The sequence below is a fragment of the Mastacembelus armatus genome, chromosome 8 (assembly GCF_900324485.2).
Source record: "Mastacembelus armatus chromosome 8, fMasArm1.2, whole genome shotgun sequence".
In the NCBI taxonomy this organism is placed as follows: Eukaryota; Metazoa; Chordata; class Actinopteri; order Synbranchiformes; family Mastacembelidae; genus Mastacembelus; species Mastacembelus armatus.
The window spans coordinates 16,004,545-16,029,812 of NC_046640.1; the positions used below are offsets into that span (position 1 = coordinate 16,004,545).

The 25,268-nt window shown below is 39.2% G+C and overlaps 1 protein-coding gene across 6 annotated transcripts; it reads left to right on the forward strand.

Annotated features, from left to right (window-relative positions):
* The first annotated feature begins 755 nt into the window (after positions 1-755).
* On the forward strand, positions 756-24,349 carry sun1b (Sad1 and UNC84 domain containing 1b). 6 transcript variants are annotated; one of them, XM_026324822.2, is made up of 23 exons: positions 3,383-3,639; positions 5,830-5,927; positions 13,917-14,105; positions 14,302-14,558; positions 14,854-15,105; positions 15,268-15,402; positions 15,786-15,911; positions 16,697-16,780; positions 17,514-17,621; positions 17,760-17,879; positions 17,982-18,075; positions 18,637-18,695; positions 19,046-19,197; positions 19,482-19,757; positions 19,888-19,980; positions 20,423-20,499; positions 20,648-20,792; positions 20,906-21,208; positions 21,348-21,432; positions 21,732-21,847; positions 22,056-22,223; positions 22,326-22,418; positions 22,510-24,349. In XM_026324822.2, exons 2-23 carry the CDS (start codon positions 5,845-5,847, stop codon positions 22,624-22,626), a joined length of 3,132 nt encoding a protein of 1,043 aa, XP_026180607.1. In that variant the 5' UTR covers positions 3,383-3,639; positions 5,830-5,844; the 3' UTR covers positions 22,627-24,349. The 6 variants fall into 6 exon arrangements, with proteins under 6 accessions (XP_026180609.1, XP_026180607.1, XP_026180605.1 ...); XM_026324820.2 differs by lacking the exon at positions 3,383-3,639 and adding an exon at positions 5,161-5,410; XM_026324819.1 differs by lacking the exon at positions 3,383-3,639 and adding an exon at positions 5,494-5,512.
* The last annotated feature ends 919 nt before the right edge of the window (positions 24,350-25,268 follow it).

Consider the following 25,268-nt stretch of genomic DNA (forward strand, 5'->3'; position numbering starts at 1 on the left):
TCTGGACTGAACATGTAGATTGTGAATCAACAGCTCTCGACGCAATAGGAATGAGAAAAAGAGTCATCAACTGTGCACAAGCTAAATCCTGTTCCGTTTCAAATAATGAGGGGTCACATGATCTCAGAAACAATAGGATCACATAACATTCATTCCACAAGAGACAGGTGTCAAGTTTTTCAGGTTTCTCTGTCTGTTTAAAACATATTGCTTAGAAGCCGAGTTGTTGCCTTCGAACAGCGGTTCAAAGCTCCATGAACAGTCTGTTTACAGTCTCAGCAGAGACATGTAGAGCAACACACAAGCAAACATAAGAGACATGGTAGGCTATTTTTAACAATAGGTCCTATTAAAGCTTGTTGATGCAAATCCAAAATTGGGTTTGGATATACCTGGTAATAGAAGAAACATCTCTTATTAAAGAAACATAAAATATTCTATAGTAGTTTATGCAGTTACTTGCCAATACTTTTGACTATTTGTTAAATATTTTAATACTGTATTTTTTCTTTTCCTTCTCATTCTCATTATAATTATTATTGTTGCTGTTGCTGCTGTTGGCGGTGTAAGTAGCAGCAGTAGTTATATTTTTTTCCTTTTAATGTTTTATTTTGTGTCTTTGTCGGTGGTCACTAGGTGGCACTGTTTTATATCGAAAACAGTTTTATGGCCTTTGGGCAGTGCCCATATATGGTCTTCCGTACCATATAAGGACTGACGCATGTGACGTTGGTGTTGTAACGGAAAATGTGACCGTGTGCGGGAAAGGCGAACGTTAGACCAAGGTCCTGTTTTCAGTGGAGTAAGTGTGCAGCTGTTTATAAAGTCCAACTACATGTTTAACCAAAGTGACAGCCATCGGAGTTTACTCCCAATAATCCGCGGGCAGACTCAGCATGTGAGTAGTCAAACATCTGTACTGGTAATTATGTTAATTAATTTCATTTGCGCTGCTGACCTCTTATGAGATGCTAACGCTATAGCCTATCCAATATAAAGTTTGCTAACGCGAATTGTTTCCTTGATTTTCTTCTGTGGTGCTGTGTTTTGGGGAACACGTGTCGTCTCTTCTTGGGCTTTTTGTGCAGTAAAGTAGGGTCAAGGTCTTATCTGCAGAGTTTTACTGTATATAGTACTCATATATATAAAATATATGAGTACATAAAAAAAAACTCCAGACACTGACTTCAGTTTTTTTTCTCACTCGAGTGAACTAGCTAGCAAAACGCTAGGCTAGTTGATTTCTTTCTATAATGGTCACTCTGGGCAGTTTTTATATAACTGGACATACCACTCTCGATAACTGATTAAACTGCATTTGGACGCAGTCACATTTTAGCACCCCCGGCCTATCGGGACTGTTGGCTGAACCTTATCAGTCAAGGCAGAACGGTCCTGGCGAGGCGAGGGGCTTCACTGATGCTAACTTCCGTTTTCGTGTTGTGTGGTTCTGTACATTTTTAATTCACCATGTAAGGTATGTGTCTATATAATTGGCGTCCACGTATTAGGGGTACTAACTACTCTCTTGCATGTGCAGATGAGTGGGGTATATATGGATTTGGGTGCCACACAAAAAAGGAAACGTCTCGATAGAGGTCTTATCTTGGGCTGAAACAGGGTGTGAACAATCCCGTTGTTTAGTCTTTGGCAGAGGGATAGTCTGCCTTCAGCTTTTGACGTCCAAAGGTCGCTGCGAGATTGGATCCAAAGTCAGTCTAATTGATTTGGACAGACTGCTGCCCAGCAGATGGCGCATCACTCTCCACCTTATATGTTCACACAAGTTTTAAGCATAATATTTGTGTGTCAGTGTTTTATTGCTATGTGGGAAATGTCTTCCTTCAGCTTATGCTTACAGACTGTGACCTGCTTGATGTTGTACTGCAAACATTCAGTTGAGAGTGTGTAATAAAACTACAAAATTATATTACTATATATTATATTATATTATTGCTTCCATGTATGTATAAATACATACATTAGTAGTAACTGTTTTTTAGTATTTGGGGAAAAAGTGTGTGTGTATGTGTATATGTGTGTATGTATGTATGTGTATATATATATATATATATATATATATACACACACACTCTACTACAGTGTAAAAATTAATTGAATTCACAATTCTACTTAGGTAAAAGTACATAAATAGCAAAATGTACTTGAATGCACAATCATTCTTTCTGGAAAAATATGTGAAGTATACATTTGCATATTTTTGTTTACAAAGTTTATCCTTTTCTTCTTTCAGCTTTTTTCACCTATGCTGTCATTGGTCCCTCCATTTTTTTAATTTAACCTTGCTACTTCAGCCTTGAATATGACTTGCATTTTTTCTAGATCCCTGCTTATGTTTTACTTGTGCTCAAGTTTTGCTTCCTGCCAGATCTGTAATCTAAGGACAGTGTGTCCTGTGTGGTACAGATTGTCAAGTCCTCTGAGAGTAACTTGTGATTTTTGGGGTATATAAATGTAATGGACTTGATTTTACTATAATCTTCATTTATAGTTTCTTTCACAGTTATCTTTCTCTTTTCTGATAAATTAAAACCCTTTACTATTTTTACCACTATTTGTTTGTTATAGACCAAATAATGAACCAATGTCTTGCAGTGTAAAGTTTATTGAACTTGATTTGATTGTTAATGAGATGTTTGACGTATGGTTTAATGTTTGGCCTGCTGGTAATGAAAAACCTTGAATCTTTCTGCACTGTTCTAGTGTTTCTGCCTTATCTGACAGTGTTAAGATTGAATGGTTTTATGCCAGCAATACTTCCAGTCTCTTTATCTCTGTAGAAATGACGTGATAAAGAGAGAAAAGCATGTGCTGCATCCTGTAACGTTAATGCTTGAGCCTTTTAACTTGATATTGACTGTGTTAATAAAATATCCTTGTTATTATTTGCAGGTGTGTGTAGTCTCTACGGACCAACTCTAAATATACTTGTTTACATAATAGCTGAGAGCAACATTAGTGGCCAGAAATGTAATATTATTAGGCAAAACAAATGTTCCTCCTTAGTTTCAGTGTTAAAATAAGCACTTTGGTGAATGTGTGTCTACTAATTAGATACTTATATGAGGATTATAATACAGTCGCATATTCATGCCTTCGCAAATGGATGTGATGGTTGTTTTTGTGACAGATGCGATGCAGAGATCTTCAGTATCAGCTGAAACCCCCTCCAGGAGTTCAATGTCAGCCTTAACAATAGTGTGACTCCTTTCAATGCACGGAGCACCAGCAGCTGCCCAGTGCATGCCGCTGCAGCCGTCCTGCTTTCCTCCAATAGATTTAAAGTGAGCGCCTTGGCCGACAATGGAGGGCCTGGGAGTGGGAGGATCAGTTCGGCAGCGATCCTTCTGGCTTTGTTACGCCCGGGAAGCCATTTTGGAAATCTGCTTGTTGTGCACTAGCATAACACTCACTAGCTACTTGCAAACTTTTGTGTCTTTCTCCGAGAAAAACAACGTTTGGGATTTGTGTGACCGCAGTAATTATTAACCACTGGGTTTCCGTGCGTCGTGATGCTGGCAGAAGTTTGCGCATCTTCACAGTCAGCAATGTGTGGATCTTGCGCCTTTGGATTGCGCTCTTAAAGAATAACAACATACATGGACTAAAACCACGCGGGCAAGTTGACATGCTACTATAAATAACCTCATCCACCTTAATGTGACTGCAATTGTCTGTTGTGAACGTGTTGTTACCTTTTTATTGGGATTTCATGTGTACTTGCTGAGCGCCTTTACCCACAACTGTTTTGACAGCGAAGCCAATCTTGGGCCTTATTTTGTAGGCTGATATTACAGACCTGCGAGGATTCCCAAACGTTTAATATAATATCCAGTAGAAATAAGTGCCAGTGACTTTGTGTATCTACTTGTAAATGTTAAATGCACCTGTGTAACAACAAACAAATAGTCGTTGCACAAGCATGTAAGTCAGCGCGTTCGGGAATGACGGTGTCGTCTTAATACTGTCTAAATTTAGCACTAGGCCACGTGAGTATGTAACAGCTTGTATGTCATTCAGTCGACTCTACGTGCAGGTATTATTAAACTAAATCTATGTCTCAAACAGCACCAATCTGAAGCAATGTTTTGATGGTTGAGTAAGCTCCCCCGTCGCAGGTGGTTTGCGTAAAGCATCCAGCAAAACATACACATGGACTGTGGGAAAGGTGTATTTCATGTTTAGACTGTAGGTGTGCGTGTGCGTGTGCGTGTGTGTGGGGGGTACCCTCATCATCTGCTGTTTAACCTGTCTCTTGAATTGTGAGTTCAAGCGCAGATTCTGCAATACTGCAAGGATTTATTCAGATGCCAAAATAAAAGCTGAAGAACATAATTTGCTTTTTCTTTACCAACACCTGCAGTCAGCCTACAGTTTCATGGGATTGATGGTAAAAGAGACAGACTGCTCTCCTATGTTCTGTCTATCTTGCAATAGTTCTAGACCAGGTGATTTTGAATTTTCGAGTGCTCACGTTCAGCTCTCCCATTCATCACCATTCATTGCACCAAAAAACTAAACCTGGATGAATTAAAGTGTTCTCCATGGCTTTTGGATATTTGTTTCTGTTTATCCCTCTTTTCGGCTTGGAGCCTGGGATGTGGATTTGAAACATGATTAAGATTATTGCTTGAGATTTTGGTAGTGGGTTTTAGGAAAAGCCATCTGTTTTTTTTTTTGTTTGTTTTGTTTGTTTGTTTTTTTTTGTTTTCTTTGGTTTGTATTTTCTTGTGGTGCTCCATCTTTGCATCATTTCTCATTTTGGTTGAGTAGCTAAGAAGAGGCTTAAGTAGGCATTCCTCTTCTTTTTTTGCTTGTAATATGTGAGAAAGTTTTGGTCAGACAGGCATACATTAACAGCTTTAAAGACAGTTACTGGATTCTTTACAATCTCCACTGCAGATTTTTAGCTTTTTTTTTTCTCTTTCTGTTATTCTGCCAAGTCATTAATGTGAATGTGATGGGTAAAATAATAGAAATCCAGGGCAGTATAACACAGTACAGTTTGACAGCCCACCAACTGCATCCTTTAGTCAGTTCATATAATACAGGTTTTGCTGTGAGAAGCTCAACCCTCAGACCAGTTGTTTCCCGCCCATTGCCTAAAATGCAGCCCCACCCCTTGTTCTTTTACTTGGTTTCATAATACTGCTCTTTCTGTGTGTGGAGTGTACTCAGGCAGTCACTGTAGGGATATCTGTCCTGGTGAGGAGCCTTCTTACTACAGAGGCGAGAGGGGATTATTACCATCTCTGTTCTCTCTACCAGCCATTCCTGTCTGTTGCTACCTGCTTGTCAACCAGAGGAGAAGAAACAAGTCATTCATTACAGCTTCATTGGCGTCTGTAGCTTCCGTCAGCAACCAGCCAGAGCCAGCATGCAGGAAGAGGTTGGCCAACCCGTGTCCACAGTTGCATTGTTGTCCTCCTGGGGAAAAGGGATATCCAGCAACTCATTAGGATCTGCCTGGGCTGAGCCCTCTCACACGTTTGTACGACGTAAAAGTAACTGCTGGTTGTGCTATCTAGGAGAGCAGCCCAGTAAATAGCACTAGAATTGATTGGGGAACAGGCAGGGAATTTACCCGGTGCTGTGTTGAATTTAATGTGTAAATCAGGCTTGGCTTTCTTTTTGTAAAATGCAGTTGCACAATTGCAGAACTTGAGCTCATTAACAGAACTAATCTGCAAGAGACAGGCTGAATAAAGCAGTGCATGTTTATTGGGAGTTTGTGGAAGTTAGTTGTTTGTTTTCCACCTCCACCATGTGAGCATTGGCATAAAGAGTCCTATCCCTCGACTCTTGCAGCCTAAGCAAAGAAGAATGACCATGGATTTTTCCCAACTGCACGCATATACACCGCCACAGTGTGCTCCAGAGAACACCGGCTATACCTATTCTCTCAGGTAAGACCTCACTGCTGTGCCGTGGTATGCTGGCTGTAGCATCAGCCAGGCCTGAGGCATTTGAGCTGTGCCCTGCCTATCACTTGTGACTCAAGGCAGCTCTGAGAATTATATCACGATAAAGCAAAATTGTCTTTTAGACTTTGTTGCTGAATTTTAATCCAGTAAAAGGCTAACCAGCTAATTCATATTCCATTTGCCCTTGTCTTGGTTTTCCCTGAGCAGATTACTATTGAGCATTGTCATCCTTAATGTTGTTATAATAGTTGTCAGTTTATTCATGTCATTAGGACAGTACAATATAATAAATGCTTTCTAGGCTGCCAAGTTTCCCAAGATGTTTTACATTTATTGTTTGTGTCCTAGATTTCTGTTTCCTGCTCAGACACCTTTACGAACAGTGACTTGTATTGTTTTAAAGGATGCAGCCTTCGTTGACAGTTGAGCCCTTTTTTTTTTTTTTTTTTTTTTGTCTCTTTCCAGCTGACTCAGAGTAGTGCTTGTGCAGGTTAAGTTGAATTTTCAGTTAATTTGGAAAAAGGTTACGGTTGTTTATTACTGTTGTTTTCTAACTTTAAGAAGTTCTGTGAATTCCCTCTTCTCTTTAAAAAAAAAAAAAAAAAAAAAATAGTTGTGGTTTTGATGACTCAGCCTCATTTGCTGTGTATGTGTGTATGCTTAGTGGGGAATTGGAGAGCCTTGCACAGGGGAAAACAGCATGTACCCTAGTATAGTTTTCTTTTTCTGTCCATGCATTTTACTGTATTGTAAAATCAATGTGTCCTATGCAGCCTATACTGTTTTACAGGCTGTGACAGGAGATATGCACCACTGTCATTGTGCTCCTCATGCATGCAGCATTGTTTCTTGGGCTCCCAGTCATCACTGCTAATACTGCAGGTGTGGTTGACACTTGTCCAGGAAGGTCTGTGCATGTGGAGGAATGTTGTCTCCATACTGTCACTCCTCTCAGAACAGACACATGCATTTGGGTGTGTAGGACTGTAAATGAAATATGACCTTGCCCTGAGCTTAATGCGTTTTCTGACTTTAGGTAAAGAAGTTGTTTTTGAGTGACTTTTTGGAACAGAGGCTTCCCAGCATTTAAGTGAGAGTCTGGAAATGTCTAATAAAAATGAGTTAAAGCTGAGATCTATCATTAGGGTTTACAGCTGTGTCTTGCAGAAATGCAGAACACATTGTGAAAACTGCAGTCAGCACTCTTTTTCTTAGTTGAGGCTGCAGTCTCTTTACGTAATTATGTGTCATTCACATTATGTGACAGTTGTATTAGTTGCCTTCTATATTTAATGTGTCATTAACTCTTATTTTTAGTTTGTCAGTATGGTATTGATGCCCAGGGGGATTTGACTTTTGGGTGTTTTCCTGTTGATATAGAATATCAGGTAATATGATGGAGGTAATGTATCATAGCATAAATTGGAAGATAAATGAGCAAATAATTTGATATCCTTATGATTTCAGCTTAACTTTGTAGCACACAAGGGCTTTCCAACTGTGTGAAATCCAGTCTTTGTAATTAGTCTTATGAGTCATACTGGACTGAGGCAAACTGAGATGAATGCACAAAAGCTTGTTTGGCACCCGCTGGAATCTGCCAGGTAGACTGAAAGGCTGGAACAAGCTAATCGTGGTCCTTTGTATGCAGTCAGCTGAGAGGCTATTAATGAACCTCACAGTCACAACGATGGCCCTGATCCCAGGATTAGACTAATACTTCATGTTTCTTGACTAGCTAGTTGAAAGATCTGTTTTTATTAGACTGTATCTGCTGTAGCTCAGAGACTAATGAATTATCACCTCTAATGAGAAGCAAACCTTTTGAAATTTAAATTAGTTATCTTAAGGCAGGTACATGTCTTTGTGTCAGTATATATTCTGAGTAAGTAGCAGGATAGCTTTGCAGTAAAAGTTGCATGTCCTGAGTTCAGAAATATCATTTGATTGTGTTCAGATGTCCGAGGGTGTCTGCATGTTGTTTGTGTCCATGATTGACGGTGAACACAAGTGAAGTGCAGAAGCAGACGGAGTCAGGTGACAGAAACCGTTGGCCCATCTGTTGTGAACACTCAAAAGAGCAGTGACAAGTTTTGTGGCTTTGAATGGCCCTAAAGAAACAGGGAGAGGAGGCCAACCAATCACATTCTGTTTCATCCACATGGAGCCTTTTACATACAATACTGGACAGAGAACAATATAACATGGACCCATCAACTTGGTGTGAAGTAAATATTGTAATTATAGCAAGGGAAAACCTTTCCTTATAACCTAACATTCAAGTCTGTCTTATCTTAGGTGATATTTCTGAGGCAGTTGGTTATTTTATTTTTTTTTTACCTCAAGGCATCTCCTCTCGTCTTTGTACTGCTAGTGAAACTACTTAGACAGTAGTAGTACTTTCCAGGTTGACTGCACCCATGCCCTCACTGAAAGCAGGTCTGTGAGCTGTGTATTGACTTGCAGCCCCTTCATATTTTATGATGGTGAAAGTGGGTCAGTGGGTCTGGGGCATGTGCTTGGAATGTTTTGCCCCCCAGGTGATAACACTGATTGTGTTATCTGATACTGTATGGCTATGAGTAAATGGCAGCAGCAGATTAGTAATGGAAGAGCCTTATAACAAAATGTATGTGACATAAGTAGTAGGAACTTTTTATTGTTCTCTGGTGGTCTTAATTTTGACTTATATTTTCTTATTTATTTATACGGCCTTTTCATATATAATTGGATTACAGCAGTCTTGCAGAGAAAGCAAAGAATTTTACAAACATTTCTCTTAATGAAGTACTCTCCCTATCTAACCTTACCCTAGAACTACAATTTTACATAGACCATTTATTTTTAAATATATATATTATTTTTAAAAAATAAATTAATGATGCTTTGACATTTGTACATTGTATTCACATTCTGCAAGAGTGCGGTCAGGAATGTAAAAGTAGTTTTGAGCTGAATTCTAGTTGTTCACACTGCTGTCACAGTTTGACATCCGGTGATCAGGGTGTGTTCTAGTAAATGCACCAGTGGTCAAGTACCAAGAAAATGACAGCTGCTGGATTTTCACCCTATGCCCTACTTTGTTCTTACAAGAGTCCTGACAATGCAGGCATTTTTGTAACTCCTCTACCTTTTGAAGGTTTTACTACAGTGACAGGATCCCTGCATACACAAGGCATATGCTGCAATATTGTACATGTCAGAAGAGTCTCTGTTTCTGAATTAGCCAGGTTATGGTTCTGTGTTTTTAGCATCTGTCAGCTGGATGTGGTAAATGTCCAGTCTGTTAATGGTCAGTCTCTCCTGAGCCAGCAAAGCTGTTTAGAGTGGTCCCCATGGCAACTGAGGCAACATGACGCACCAGGCTATACGGTGCTATAATGTGGACACCACAGAGAAAGAAAGTGCTGTCTGTAGGTAGGAAATTGAGGATGGACTGAAATGATCCTAATCACAGTACCAGATCCTACACACGCAGAGATAGGCCCAGTCAAATGGAAATTCAAAGGCCTGCCCTCCGTCCTACACTCAATCTCTGGTAAATATAGGCCTCAGCACCTCAGGGGGAAAGAAGACTTTCTACATACTGTAGCATTGTTAGGAAACAGGAAGGCTGCAAGTGCTGCACTTGTGTTTGGATTTGATATTTTCCCCATAGATTTCCCAAGGCTTTCACAGCTGATTTTAGAACAAATGAACAAACACAGTATAATTTCAGTAAGCTCAGTGTGGTCCCACAGTGTCATAGGGAGGAGGTTTAAATACATTACTGGGAATAAGTAACTAAATGCTCATACTTCAGCTGAATTACAGCAGTCCAGGTATCCACACTTATTTCTGCCACTGATTTAATTAATAAAGATATAAATGTAGTGCAGTTGGCTCAAATTTGCTTGTGCTTGCAATATTCCCATATCACATTTTATGCTGTGTATTAGAGATGAGTAAGAAAAATCTTTTGTTGTTGTATGTACAGTGTAGCTGGATAATCTCTTTTTATGAGTAATGCAATACTCACTGGCTAAATAACAGATGTTTTTCAGAAATTTCAGAAATTGTTCATGTAAAAATGTTTTATTGGATTTTTTGTTTGTTTGTTTTATGTGACAAACTGAATAACCTTGGGGTTTAGAGATTTCTAAATACATCAACTTGATCTAAAGGGGCATGTTTCACTGAACTATAATCAGTCAAGTGATTTATTGAGTTCTCTGCCAATTATTTTTTTTATATTCATCAATAGACCAGTCATTAGTTGCATCCCTACATCTTTCAACTAATGCATGTTTGCACCTTTAAAGAGGCAAATATGTTGAGTTCTTTGAATTCAAAAAAATAACATTTTAACCTGTTTACCCTCTCCACATCTGCTTTGTATTGATGTTCATGTGACGGTTTATTGTCCATTCTGTAAACATTGTTGAAATCTCATTTTTTGCATACACATGGATCGCAGGCAGTGAGTGGGTGGCATGTTCCTTTAGTGGCACCAAACCAAACATGGTACTGGAGCTGTAGACTTGACAGAAGCGACGTTATTGGACTTAATTTCTCCTCATCATGGTGTCGTGGATTTGTCTTCAGTGAATTTAGTAATAGATCTAAAAGAAATCACAAGCCGGTTTTGCTCCAGTTATTTTGGCTGCTGCTGTGAATGCCATACTGCTGTGAATGCCATACTACTGTGAAAAAATTAATTTCTTGTTGTCTTCAGGGTACAACATGTTGTCAAGCTGGCATATTGCCAAAGCTGAAGTGCTGATGTTTAGACCCCATGGGCAGATTCTTTCTCAGAGATGGGAACACATTGACTATGTAGCACTTATACCTGTATAAATGGCAGGGGTCTAATTACTCAATTCGGAGGCTATCTGGAAGATCTTACCATCCCAGCTGTGCATGTGCACCTCAATACCAAGTAATGCAAATTTTAAAGCCTGACATTAAAATAATTTACTTTAATATATGTCTGTAGAGCTAACTTGAGCTTAATCTTTCCATTGTTTACTTGAGTAATCCTTAAGTTTATCTAATAGAAGAAAATAATAGAAATGCCTTACTCCCAGAGCCCAGTAGGCCAGAATCCGAGGGTAGTTAGTCTGTCATCATAGAAGCTAAGCAATTATTTTGCCAATTGTTTTACAGATTGTTATACAAACTGCTGTTTACATTACAATCTGTATGCACCTGAACCACGATACATAGATTTTGTTGTGTATTGTGATAATGTTAAATTATCCTCATTCAAACCCAATTCTGCATGTTCATTTCATATTGCTTAATATAAAAATGGGATAAACAATAAAAAGCAAAACATAAGCAGCTAAAATATAGATTTGCTGTCTGATCTTGTGCAGTGTAAGAAAGCTTGCTGTGCCCACTGAATGTGGGAAGACTACCAAAGCTTTAGTGTTATGTAAGGAGAGATTCCAGGAAGCTGAGGGTGAGGATGGAAGTTTCTTCTCTCTATACACTGTGTGCCTGTCTCTTCATCTGTGTCTTCTTCACTCACTTCTGAAAGCACAGTGTCCATCTCTATTTATAACACTGATGTAGGCCGCGGAAGCCACCTGGGAGAGAGAGGCACACAGATCAAGTTGGATACCCAGAACAACTGAAGATTAACTAATTAAACATTGTTTACAGCTTCTGATGAGAAAAGCTAGAAACTGAACAGTTGCAAGTTTTAAACACTTTGTCTGTTAGAAGGCACATTTTTACCAACGCTATAGGATGATGCATGCTTTGTTTTGTGAAATCTAGATAACGGATTGTATTGTTGAAATAATGATCTGTATGACCGTTCATGAGTTGTAAGGTAGAGCTGAACATTATAGTAATGTTTGCACATGGCTGTAGGCTGCAGACACAAATGACAAACGTTTTTCTTTCTCATTCTTACCCCGCCCTGCTCAAGGCTGCTTATGCCCCAGGCACTCTCACTTTTAACAGTGAATGCTGAACCATTATGCTCTAGTTTGATAAACTAATAAATATAAACTGTATGTTTGTTTGTAGACTTGAAGTTGTGCCATAATAAATTTGCTTTGGACTCGGGATGTAACTTGGAAGCAATCTTTATTAACTTAAGTAACTTTAGTAAACTCATTTTTCAAAGTGTGAAACCCATTCCAGTCAAACTGGTGGAGACAAACTGTGCACTGCCCCATGGCTGTTTTCCCAGATTTGAATTTCAAATTATGTTTTTATGTATGAGTTGGTAATATTAATATTGCGTGGACCCACAGGTTGTGCTGTCCTGTCCTCAATGCTTTGTACTGCCTTCTGAAATTAAGTTTGGGGATGGCTTCTATATATCCTGTGCTTTTACTGCATGTTTCTTAATTAGTCTTTTAGAGACTGAGTGTTAGCTCATAGGTATGTGACACAGTTCTGTGTTTAAGTCAATGTTTAAATTTAAACCTGTATTGATTTTATAACCAACATTGCTTAATTATGCTACTCCTGGGTATTAATATTATGTGCTAGGACATAAAGATGTGTGTAGTCTTTAAACCCTTAAGATGATAGTCTACTATAGTATACCGTAGTCTACTTCTGTGGAAACAGAAGAATAGTATTGTACTTACAGTGGAAAAAGCAGATACCCAACATAAATGCATGTGTAAAAAGGGCTTTTGTCCAAAATAACAGGTACATGTCCTTCAAGTAATGCCCTTTGAACAATGCTTAGCTGGAGAATGTAGCGCTGGTCAGTTGATAAGACGAACAGGATACAAAGGCAAAGGTGCTGCCCTGCTCATGTATTCAGGGAAGAGACAGTTTGTGCAGGAAGCAGAGTGAGGATGAAAGCACATAACTGGCTCTCGGTGGGAGTTTGTAATCCTGAAGGTTAAGACCCAGAGAGCAGCATGTGTACTGTACACATGCACACATTGCTGATATTGCTCATTCTACAGTTTGTCCTGTTTGCAAGGCTGTTTTGACACTGACTCACTGCCAGGCAGAGCCCACTGACGATCACTCTGAACCAAACAGCTCTTGTTTACACTGGGAAGCTCCCTCCTGTTCAAGCAGCTCACAGGAAGTTTATTCTCTGTCCTCCAGTGACAGATAAACTGCTTTGCCCCGCCCTCCCTTGCATGTCTGTGGATTTATTCTCTGGGTGACCTAAACACATGCTGAGGAGTGTAAATGTCTTGCAGAAAAGATGCAACATGGTTAGTCCATTTTAGTTCAGTTTGGTATATAATTTATCCCAAAATACTAGTATTCTCAGGGGTAGGTAAACAAATGAACCTCATAAAAACTATGTTATCTTGTGTGCAAAATTAGATGGAAGCAGTTGCATTTTGTATCATCCCTAGTCTTTCTACCGTAGTGAAGCAGTATTGTAGAAATACTTAGGGCTTTGCAATTGCTGTGCTCTTGCCTGTTAGTCATGCCTGAATGTTTGCCTACTCTACTAGGTGGGTGTGGCCATGTGAGTCACAGCTGGACATTGCATGGCAAAGTCAAAATTTACAACATTCATGGAATATCTCCAGCTTCGGTTGGCTTTGGATTGCATTGAGTAGAGTAGAATCATATTTCAGCAAACTAGCATATTTTGGGGTGTTTACTTGGTTTGTTTTTCCAATTTGAATTGCAGAGACATGGTGTGCAGTTTTCTTTTGTCTAGTTTTCTCACTCCCTTGTGAGTGAGTCACTTCCTGTCAAGCCTGTGCCAAGTGCATGGAACAATATCATCAGAGCTCTCTAAAAGCACCAGTCTCCCCCTGTGTTTTGTTTGTTTTTCCTTCTCTGAAATTGACTTGCTGAAGATGACACACACGTCAGGAAAATCATGGGATATCCATGATTTTTATTGATTTGTAGTTAAAAGCTGCTTAAGTCCTGTTTGTTGTGCCCATATGGCTTTTTGTGCAGCAGAGAAGTCAAGGAACTTTCTCCCCCTTACTTTTTAACTTTTCCGCTCTTTCTGTTCCACTCTTCCCTCCTCTGTCTCAGCTCCAGCTATTCTACAGCAGCATTAGAGTTTGAGAAGGAGCACCAGATTGCGCCTGTGTACGAGTCGCCCAGGATGTCACGGCGGAGCCTACGTTTGCAGACCAGTACTGGTCACTATGGCAATGAGAGCCTGGTTGATCACTCCCAGAATCACAGCAGCATCTACACCAGCACCAGAAGAGAGACACGGTGAGACCCATAATGTATACTAAAGTTTTAGTCAGCTTACCAATCAGTATTATTAAATGTCTACATTTTTATGTATTTGTGTCTCTGAGCAAGAGTTTACTATAAATGGCTTTGTAGTGGTTACAACATTTTCAACATCTGTAATCTTCATACATGCAGCAAAACTCACTGCTGTACCTGTCTGTTGCTCTTCCAGGACACTGCGGAACAGAAAGCAGCAGTCCACTTCTAGCTCCTTGTCTTTATCCCTGAGCCAAGCTGCCACACCCAGGAAGACCCTCTCCTTCTCAGCTGTCAGTACCCCAATTAACAACAGCAGCAGCTTTCAGGAAAGCAACACAGTGTCTGATGCCTCTCAGCACACCTCCATCCTAGACCAATCCAACGACCTGAGACGACGTACTATCACCACAACCTCAACTAGCACTTCTTCATCTGTGGACGGACACTGGGGTCAGTAGTTGAATCATAGATTATTGTCCACTGAAATCCTTTTGCAAAGTCCAGATCTCATGATACGTACCTTAGGTTTATCTATTTTTAGCTGACATTCATACAATATAGTTTTATTAAGCAAGTTAATTATTCTTGGTTATTATTAATATTGTCTGTCTCATGGCCTCAATATTGTTTCCTCCAAATTTTGAGTGATTCCTATTCAGGCTGCTCAAAGCATTAGCATGCTTGCACAGTAATGTATTTTTCTTCATTTGAACAATTATGTGTCTGCATATGTGCTGTTCTTCAGGGAGGAGCTCCGTCACAGACCATAGTTCAGGTGTCAACGGTGATGCTAGTTCGTCAAAGTCCCATACCTCACTCGTAAATGGTTACATCTGCCAAGACTGCTCTTTACACTCTCGGAAGGTGGACTCCTTCATCACACGGGCTTCATCATCTTCATCTCAGGCTACAGAAGCCTCCATGGATGCCCTCTCCTCCTCATCTTCACTATTCACAAATATATACTCCAGAGACAGGAGTCAGAGGAATAAGACAGGTGAGTTGGACTGAAGTGTCATATTTAAAATGAGGACTACTGTTCTTCTTCTCATTTGTCCTACTAAATGTTGAACCTATTGGAGCTGGAAGTTGAAAGACCAGTGTATCAGCATGAAAAATTTGTAATAATAATGTAATTGTTAGTCGTGTCTCTTTCCAGGTGTTTTGATGTCCATGTCTAACACGTGTATGCACTACAGCAAACGAGCCCTGGCTCCCATAGTGTCCCTGTTCACCCTGCTTTTCAACAGTGTGCTCTGGCTGGGTTCAAGGGCCAAAAGCCTTCCAGGAAAAGGTATACTGCAAGAGATGTCCCCATAAATTTTTCTTTTATTTGTTTTCTGATTTTTGCACTGGTTATATTTCTTGAGTCATTAAAAAGAGACTGTAGGACTGCAGTACTGTTGAGGAGAAACAGTCGGATTTTAGACTCATTTCTTTTTCTGCTGTTAATTCCACATCTCTACTTGGTGTTGGCTTCTACTTGGGCAGGTTTCTTGTCGATATCTAATCTATTTTGCCATGTAACCTTGATGTAACCTTGATACCTTCCTGTCATTATTTTACAGGCTATTGTTCTGTTGCCCACTTCCTCCTACATTCTTCCACTCATATTTGTTTGTACAGTTTTGTCCCTACCAAAGTGTGCGTTCTAACTAACAGTGAGTTTGTCACCAGGTGTTGTGTTATTTTCGGATTCAATAAGACAAGCCGTGTCCTCCAGCTTGTCCCACCTATGGCTGTTTAAGCAGACCACACTCCACAGGATGATGGGCCTCAGGGCTAATGGCTATGAAGGAGAAGGTACCAGCTGTTTCTACCAAGGCGAAGGTCAAGGGTCACAGCTTCTGACCTTGTCTGCTGCTCTTCTATTAAGAAACTTGTCATATTTTTCTCCTTAAATGCTTACTTTTTGTTTAGGACATAGAAGCTTCATACTGGGATAAATATATAGGCTTTCTTTTAGTCAGATTAAATTTGAAGAATCTCTTCACATTCCTGTTTGTCTCTTTCAATCTCTTTCTCATATTGGAGGAAGTATACTAAAATTGAAACTGTACAGTCCCTAATATGCAAAGAACTATTGATGTTAACTGTTAACTCATCAAAAATACAAGTTCACATAAGGCTGTGAAGAGGATATGTGTATTTAGCATTTAAGCTGAACTAGAATGACTCCATGATTCCTTCCTCATTGATAATTATATATAAAAAAAAAAAAAAAAAATCAAACAAAATTCAAGTTGTGACTAAAACCAGCTATTTTACATCACTATGTTTGAAAGCAGTTTCAGTTTTTACATGGTCAGTCTTATTTCTACTAAGCTAATGATTTAAGCTGGTTATTTTCACAGTTGCAGAAGAACTTAATCAGCTCTGAAGCTTGGGGTTCCCCACATTTCTTCATTCTTGTTCCTAGTTGTCACTTAACTGTTTTCATACGCCTCTATTCTCATTTTTCTCATGAAGGCATAGAGGTCCTCCGCCTTCACTTGATGTGTGCATTTTATCTTCTCCCGAATCCATTGTCCTTTTTATCTTAATTTTCGCGTTTTCATTATGTCAATAAATGTCTTTATATGTTACAGCTCACTCAAGTTTCTGTGGAAGCTTGAATGTGAAGGATCTGATGACTGAAGATGCATCAAATCTGAATCTCAATGGTTCCTTGTGTAAGCAGATGCATATGCAAACTACACACACACATCGCTTGACTTGTGTTGGGCGTGATTGACAGACTTTATTATATGCTTGACCTGTGTGAGGACCAGCGAGCAGAGGTTGTGTGAACTGTCAGAAGCCTTTTGACCATCATGACCTGCAGAGGCTTTTTTTTGTTTTGTTTTTTTTGTTAAACTTGAGTCTGTTCCCCAAACCTGTTTGAAGAAACAAAACCAAAATTTTACATGATTGAGTGTGAAAGAGATGTTGTATAAGAGGTCAGTTAGCTCTAGGCATTTACAGTGGATCAACAATACAATACAACAAAAACAACAAAACTGAAAATGAAATCACAAAATTCAAAATAATCAGCTTTTTGTTCTATGTGAAGCCAGTGTAGTTGTTCACACTGAAATTAAGTAGAGAGTCCAGTAAAAAAAAAAAATGAATGTAAAGGAAAAAATTGGTAAAGTTAGTGTCAGTCTGGAGATACTTTTTCATCGGGTTTTGTATGGCTTGTCATCACACGTATTGCAGAAAATGCAGTATCAATGCCCACTTGTTTGTTTCATAATATGCATGTAAATATTTTTTTATATTCATTTTTATTTTGGTCTGCTTCATCATTTTGCATACTTTTATTGCTTTGTTTGTATGCTTGCAATGTGTTCACAAGTTCATTTATGCATCATTTGTTTTTTATGTCTTCTGTTTGCCTGGTATCCATCATTTCCATTTGAACAGGTGATGACTGTAAGGGGAAGCAGTATTCTGAAACACACACCATCCTTACACAGCCCCCCAGGTCCCAACGCCTGGTGGGGACACTGTGGAGCATCTTAGCTTATACAGGTTAATGAAGACTTCTTGTAATGTTGTTGACAGCCTGTAAACAGTGTTACAAGAAAAAGTTTAGCACTGATAAGTTTATAACTCAACCTGTTTGCAATTAACCAGATAAAAAATTCCCTCTTTTCATCTGGTCTTTAGGTTACTGCCTCCTCCAGCCTGGTTACTGTGTTGTGAGAGCAGGCAAAGCTGTGGGATCAGGGGTTGGGACGTTGACTCAGAGGTTGTTCTCACTGTTCTGGATGCTCCTGGCAGCCCCAGGTTGGTGACACCTTCTCATCTATTTAGTCTTAATCATCTTGGGCTGCAAGATTCTCATTTTCATTATATACATGTATATTTATTTATTTATTTTTTGCTCAGTAAAAGCAGGCAGGGGACTTCTGTGGTTTCTTGCAAAAGGATGGTACCAGTTGGTGTCTCTAATGTCTCTCCTTAATGTCTTCTTTCTGACAAGGTAAGAGTCCTTCCCCTATGTTTTCTGAAGCCTTGTGTTTTGCTTTGCACAGAGGAGAGAATGACATTTGGATCAACTTAAATGTAATCATTTTCAAAAATATAACTATAATCTCCATTTATATAAGTGTCTCAAATGCCGACAATACAACATGAAGGGGATCCCTTAAAGTTACCCAAAGCTGAGGTTTTCTTCAGCTCTTAGAAGCTTTATATTAATTTTCAACTCATTGTTTAGCTGTTAAACCTAATTTTAATTTGGTCTCCCACCACTGTACCATTATTTTAAGCCATATCAGAAAAAAGCTCTTTAAGCCCACTGGCAAACTACCTTCGCAACACCAACAGCAGCCAGACATATTTAGAGACTAGCTGGTGAACATAGTGGAGCATGTAGGAGATGCATGACGCTGCTATTTGGTAGAGACCAAAAACAGGTGGTGAAGAACAGCTCATTATGTTCTTTTCCTTTGACCGCTTGGCTTCTTTGTCTTTTTTGAATTGATACCATGTACTCCTGATTGTTGTGTGTTAATCTGACCAGTGAGTGAATTTATTTTAGATGCCTCCCCAAACTCTGGAAGCTTCTGCTGCTCCTGTTGCCTCTTTTGCTCTTTCTTGGTGAGTTTGTGAGAATTTGCAGTGATCCTATACTCTGTCACAAGTGTAATCTATTTAGTGACGCATACAATGAAAGATCTGTAGCATTATAACCAGCATGCATCCCCAGGGTACTCTGCAAATCCAGTACAAGATGGAGGTCAGTTTTTTAGGGTTTGTAGTGAGTTACTCCTACTGTATATGCTTAGGTTTAAGGAAATATTTAAATCCAATATTTCATGTTCTTCACACCTGCAGCCTTACTATGTTATTCCATATATTTTGTACCCTGCATTACTTCATTACCCACAATTCATACCTATTTGGTATCTTGTATATGAGATTTAACCTTCAATACCATGTGTGTGCAGCTTTATGGTTGTGGGGTCCGTCCACTGCTGCCCTGCTTGCTTACCTCCCAGCCATAAACATAACCGAGTGGCGTCATACGTCTCCTTTCACCGTCCCTGCTCCGGAGACTCCTTTGACGCAGACCCCAGCCACCCCAGTCTCGGAGCCTCCAGTAAGACAAAGAATATCAGAAATAGCACTAAACTAAAACATTAATAGAAAACACTAAGTGAATGTTATATTTATATATATAGATAGATAGAAATTGTACTTACAGTTCTTACAAAAGTACTTACAGTTCAAGCATCCACTGAAGGCATTGTTATTTAAGCCGTTGTGTTACTAGTTCAGAACATGGCATAATTTTTTTTTTTTTTTTTTTTTTTTTTTTTTTTTTTTTTAAATACCATTTCCATCCTTCTCTTCATCTCTTTCACCCCTAATTTTGATTCTCAGCCGACCCTTCCACCAGTGATAGTCTCTAGTGTGGATTTGGAGCGTCTTCAACATGTGGAGCAACAACTAGCCGTGTTGTGGGAGCGAGTCCAGCAGGGTGACCAAAAGCTAGAGCAGCATCATGGGCATGTTTTGGGTCTCTATAGCACCCTAAAGGACCAGCTCCACACTCAGACTGACAGGGAGACCTTGAGATCATGGGTGTCCTACCTGCTGGAGCAGAGGCTAAGCGTGCTGCGAGAAGAACTGGAGCAGGAGAACACACACAGAGACAAGGTAGTGAAATGGGGATAAACATTTTGTTCCTAAAAGTTTAAGTGTGAAAGTAAAAGAATGTTGTTTTGTGTAGAATTTATATGTATTCACTTTTTTCTTTTTTTTTTTTCTTTTTTTTTTTTTTTAACAGAGTGTAGAGCAATATCAAAAGCAGCAAGAGAGTCAGGCAGCACGACTGGCTGCTTTGGAATCGCTGCTCAATGCTCTAGCTGCCAAGACAGAGGTAAATACAGTGGATTCGCTGCTTTGTCACTAATGTGAACATACCTGTCAAGTGCATGAACAATGTGAAAAATAAAATTTTAATTTAGTTTGAAGTTGTTTTTTTTTTCTCGCAGGTCAAGATTAACATCACAAAAAGCTAGTGTTACCTAATTGTAACTGATTTTCCCATATAAATCACTGAAAATATGGTGATATAAAGGAAGAAAAATAGTGTAACAATAGCTCAGATTGGTGAGGACCAGATAGTGGTGCTGTATTAAATATGTTGTGGGAGGGCATTCCTGGCAGTGAAGGAAAAAGCTTTTCCTTGTTGTGCTTCGACTTCTCAGGACAATAATATGCCTTGTCATTTAGGATTTTCTAAATTCAGAAAGTTTTAAGTTTCCCCCTTTGTTTTCTTTGCTACGTTCAGTAATCTTTATCCACGATATGTGCCATAGGACTTGAAGCAGCAGAAGCAGGAGTATGAGTCCAAGAAGGAAGAAGGAAAGAAAGAGGTTGTCACCGTTCCTGTCAGGTAAAAAGAAAAAGGCAGTGAGGAAAAAAATAAACTGTTTTTAAAATTTACATTTGGAATTTTGAAATTGTATGTGGTATTCACGTTTATATACAATTACTTAATATATGATTGTGGAAGCTTATGTGTGATTTCTGTATTTGCTCAGTGTGGGTGTGAAGCAGGAGGACCATGATGCTCTGCTGTCTGAGGTGCACCGACTTGAGGTGGAGCTGGATAAAATCAGACAGGACCTGCAGGGTGTTGTGGGATGCAAGGGCAAGTGTGAGCAGCTGGGCACACTGCATGAGACGGTAACACAAACAGAATTGACTTGATCTGCCTTTAGTGTTAAGATTTTCCTGATGTCATGTCATGTTCCATATAATGTAATAATTTATGTTAATTCTGTGTACGACTTTCCCAGATATCGGCCGAGGTGTCGTCACAGGTGCGTAAGGAGTTGCAGGCTCTGTTCTTTGGCAGGGGTAAATCAGGAGAGCTGCCTGAGTCTCTGATCCACTGGCTGTCCAAACGTTACGTGAGCACATCAGACCTACAGGCATCGCTGGCCTCACTGGAGTTGAGCATCCTGAGAAACGTGTCCCTGCAGCTGGAGACTAACCGAGCACAGACTGTGGTTGAGGCTGAGGCTCAAGCCAAGAACATCATTCAGACAGTGACTGGGACTGTCCAGCACACTGTTGTTGGTGAGGGATTGACAGAAGAGGTAATGTATACTTCCTGCTGTTAAAATCATTGCTATTGATTTCCATCTTGATCACATGATCTTCACTAGGTGTTGAAAGGGTTGGTTTCCATGTGTTTGAGGCAAATTTGTGATTCTTAATTTGTGATCTCTACCCCAGCAAGTGAAGCTGATTGTCCAGAATGCTTTGAAGCTTTACTCTCAGGATCGAACTGGTCTGGTGGATTATGCCCTGGAGTCTGGAGGTAAGAAGGAAGCCTAATATTGATATCAGTGTCTATCCAGCCTGGGCCTTTATACAAGTCAGTAGTTAACCCTATAATGAGGAGAAGGGATTAGCAAGGTAGCTGTTCTATAACTCACTACTGTGCTTAAATGTGTTTCTTATGTAATAAGGGTGCACACATTAGCCAGGGTTTAAGACAACGGTATTAAAGGCAAAAGCTTAGGCTTCATTGGCAGAACTGTTACTGACCAGTGTGTTGACCTACATCAGAGCGTTGGACCTTTTTGCAGTGTTTCTTATTTTCCCATGTGTGTTTAGGTGGCAGCATTCTTAGTACCCGCTGCTCAGAGACATATGAGACCAAGACAGCCCTTATGAGTCTGTTTGGCCTGCCACTGTGGTACTTCTCCCAGTCGCCACGTGTTGTCATCCAGGTGAGCCTCACCAGGATATATCTGAGAGAATTTTTTATTTTTCTGACCCTGAAAAGATGCTGTCTTGTCTTAAGCCACACAAAACTAGTACTAATTTCTTAACAGGTAATTGGTGGTTGTGAAGAAAATAGATTTGATAGGAATAATACGTCACAGGTCTTGGTTTTTGAAATTTATTGACATTCGTCCTGTCATTTCCTCCCCTCAGCCTGATGTGTACCCAGGTAACTGCTGGGCATTCAAAGGCTCACAGGGCTATCTGGTGATTCGGCTGTCCCTGAAGATCCTACCCACATCCTTCTGTGTGGAGCACATACCAAAGACCCTTTCCCCAACTGGAAACATCACAAGTGCCCCACGCAACTTTACTGTTTTTGTAAGAAACATAATGACATAAAGCTTTAGTTATTCACTTAGTTTAACTAATGCAAGCCCCATTGATTAATGGCTATCTTAACTAATGTTGGTTTACTTACAGGGTCTAACTGATGAGTACCAAGAAGAAGGGAAGTTGCTAGGACACTACACATACCAGGAGGATGGGGAATCACTACAAATCTTCCGTGTTACGGTAACTGTAGAAGGATTTCCCAGTCTATTGGAAATGAAAATCACTTTTAAGTTTCGACTATGTGCTGAATTTTCCCCCTCTGATCTTTCAGGAGCCGAACAACCAGGCTTTCCAGATCATCGAGGTGCGGGTGCTATCTAACTGGGGTCACCCAGAATACACTTGCCTGTACCGCTTCAGAGTCCATGGCGAACCTCATCCTCAGTGAACCACTAATGTATACATATACAACATATCACCCCGTCTGTAAATAGCTTACGCCAACTTGCAGGGGACAATGGTACTTTGCAGATGTTTTTGTATGAAAGACATGAAAACAAAGACATGGATTGGTAAAGGAATGTGCCCGGACTGAGTAAGGAGTAAGTTTGTAATAATGAAAGTCACAGGAAAGTCAGTATGAGGATGTCTTGGATTGCAGGAGAGGAATTGCACCATAGAAGAAGCTAAAAGTCCCAGTCCTCTTTTAGTAAAAGACCACTTGCACTGAATCAGCCCGTGAGGGCACCAATCTCCACAGAGTGGGTAAATCCATCCCCCTCTTAGCAAGTTCCACTTCTGTAAGAAGGTGGATGCTTAAAACGAGGGATTGCAGACTCATCTCATCCCCCCCCCCCATCGTATTTCAGTCTTATTTTGGTTTTTAATTGCCTGTATGTAACTTTCTATTTTGTTAGTCTACAGTGCTTTTTTTGTTTTTTTTTGTTTTTTTTTTTTTTGTTTTTTTTTTTTTGAGGATCAAAGTCACTACACTATTGTGACACTATCCAGGCATGTCACTCTTTTTGTTGCTGTCAAGTCTCCCCAATGACTTTAACTGAGCTGTTGGAACAACCCTGGGGACTGGAGCGCACTAACTGTGGGTGAATTCTGTAAGGTTCATTACATTCAAGGGTTAGTATCATGCATCTACATAGCAATAACTGTTTTGTCTTTTTAACTAAACATGCTGCCTATGGACAAGCTCTGAATGTTTTGGTTTTTTTTTTTTTTCAAGTGGAGGCTTGATGCAAGTTTAACTACACAGCAACACTATATAACCACTGATCCGGGATGTATGTGTTTGAAGTATATGATGCCTCTTCGTTATGTACATTAGACAAAAATGTGTGTTTGCTTATAATGAACTCCAGAATTAATGCTAGAACCCTTCTCTGACTTTTTACATACATCATGGATTTACATGTGTGTCTTTTCTAGAGGTTTAAGTCCTGTGCCTGGATTTCAAGCTATGAATTAATGTTAAAAGCTAAATGTAACTAATTCTGTCGACGAGTGATTTTTTTTTTTTTTTTTTTTTTTTTTTTTTTTTTTTTTAATATATATTCTGTTTCTGTTAAGCGGAGACTCCCTCAGTGTTCCTCTAGCTTCGTTATGAACATCCTCCTAATATGGGCTTCTTCTATTCTTAAACCCCGAAGGAATGTAATCTGTATATTTAATTGTTAATAGTCATTTGTAAGATCTTTTCAGTGTTGCTTTACAAATATTATTGTATTACTATTGTTTTTACTCTTACTCATGGTGTTTTGTTTTTTTTTTTCATTCTTTTTGTTTTGTTGTGCCAGTTAATAATTGGATAGAGGATGCACTGCAACAGATTGTTAGTGTTTGTGGCACAGGTCTTCACAATTTAAAAAAAAAAAAAAAAAATGAGGGAAGGTGTAGTCACAGATTTTGGTTGAAAACATAGAAAGGTCTAAAATGTTGTGTATACAAATATTTTGTTCACATTCTTATTTATTAACAAGTCAATTAGTGATGGCAAGATATGGGTTACTGCAATGTATATTTTGTCAAAAGCTCTTCAGTGCATTTTGGAATCATCTTGGGGACTTTTTTTTTTAAAGATAAATGGCTATTTTTGTTCAGTCATGAGATGACTTAACTGCTTTGGAAAATATTCCAATAAAGACTTTAATTTTGAAGAACTTCTTTTGAATATATGATTATGGCCACTGAATAGCATTACAGTGGCTCTTTCATAAAAAGCTTTATCTAATGTCTTTATAGAAACAGTGCTGCTGCAGTGCAGTATCGGTTTTTATTGCACTCAGTGATCCTTGTTCCCATTGATAGTACCAGACATGATGGATCTGATGTACCATAGCGACAAGCTTTTTTTCTTGTCACCATTATTTCAGTCTTAGCTGGATGTTATTAGAGATCCCTACGTTGTATCTTATTGTTAAATGGTAAAACTAAGACCTAGAAATCATTTACAAACTGGAGTGAGTAAAAAAAAAAAAAAATAAATAATAATAAATGCAATAAAAGCACCAATAACAAAGACAATGTTTAGGGGAACTTTACTCAGCTCTTTATAAATTATTTTGAAATAAGGGTCCCAATCAATTCTTACGTTCTTTACCAGCGGTTTTGGGGCTAAATGTTACTTTACTAGTTATTTGGCTTTCTTTGAATTACAGTATCGATAGGTCATCAAGACTTTTGTCAATTCCAACAGAATTTGCCTCCAAATGTTGACGTTACTACAGCTATAGCAAGTTATCTGCTGACCTCTAGTGGAGAATCTGGAAACTGCGGCTTTGAATGATCAGAAGTGCGTCAGTGATTATTTCTACACATTTAGGGCGAAGTATAAAAATACCTGAGAGGACTAAAACACATCTTTGTTTGTTTTGGACACTGTTATAAACAATGTACAATAGTTACAGCTAAGGCTAACTGTTTACCTAATAAACACTGATACTATTGCGCTGTTCAGATGTGTTTTAGCCCATAGTATGCAGCTATGAAATTATCGTAATGGGTTATATCATGATTATTGGGAGAGCATTATTCGCTATATTAGCTATTTATTTTCCACGAATGTCCTTTCAGCTCGTG

Coding starts and splice junctions, on each gene's coding strand:
- sun1b (XM_026324820.2), top strand. Junction 17,622..17,759: donor GAGCATCTTAGCTTATACAG/GTTAATGAAGAC, acceptor TCTGGTCTTTAG/GTTACTGCCTCCTCCAGCCT. Junction 18,076..18,636: donor AATGTCTTCTTTCTGACAAG/GTAAGAGTCCTT, acceptor AATTTATTTTAG/ATGCCTCCCCAAACTCTGGA.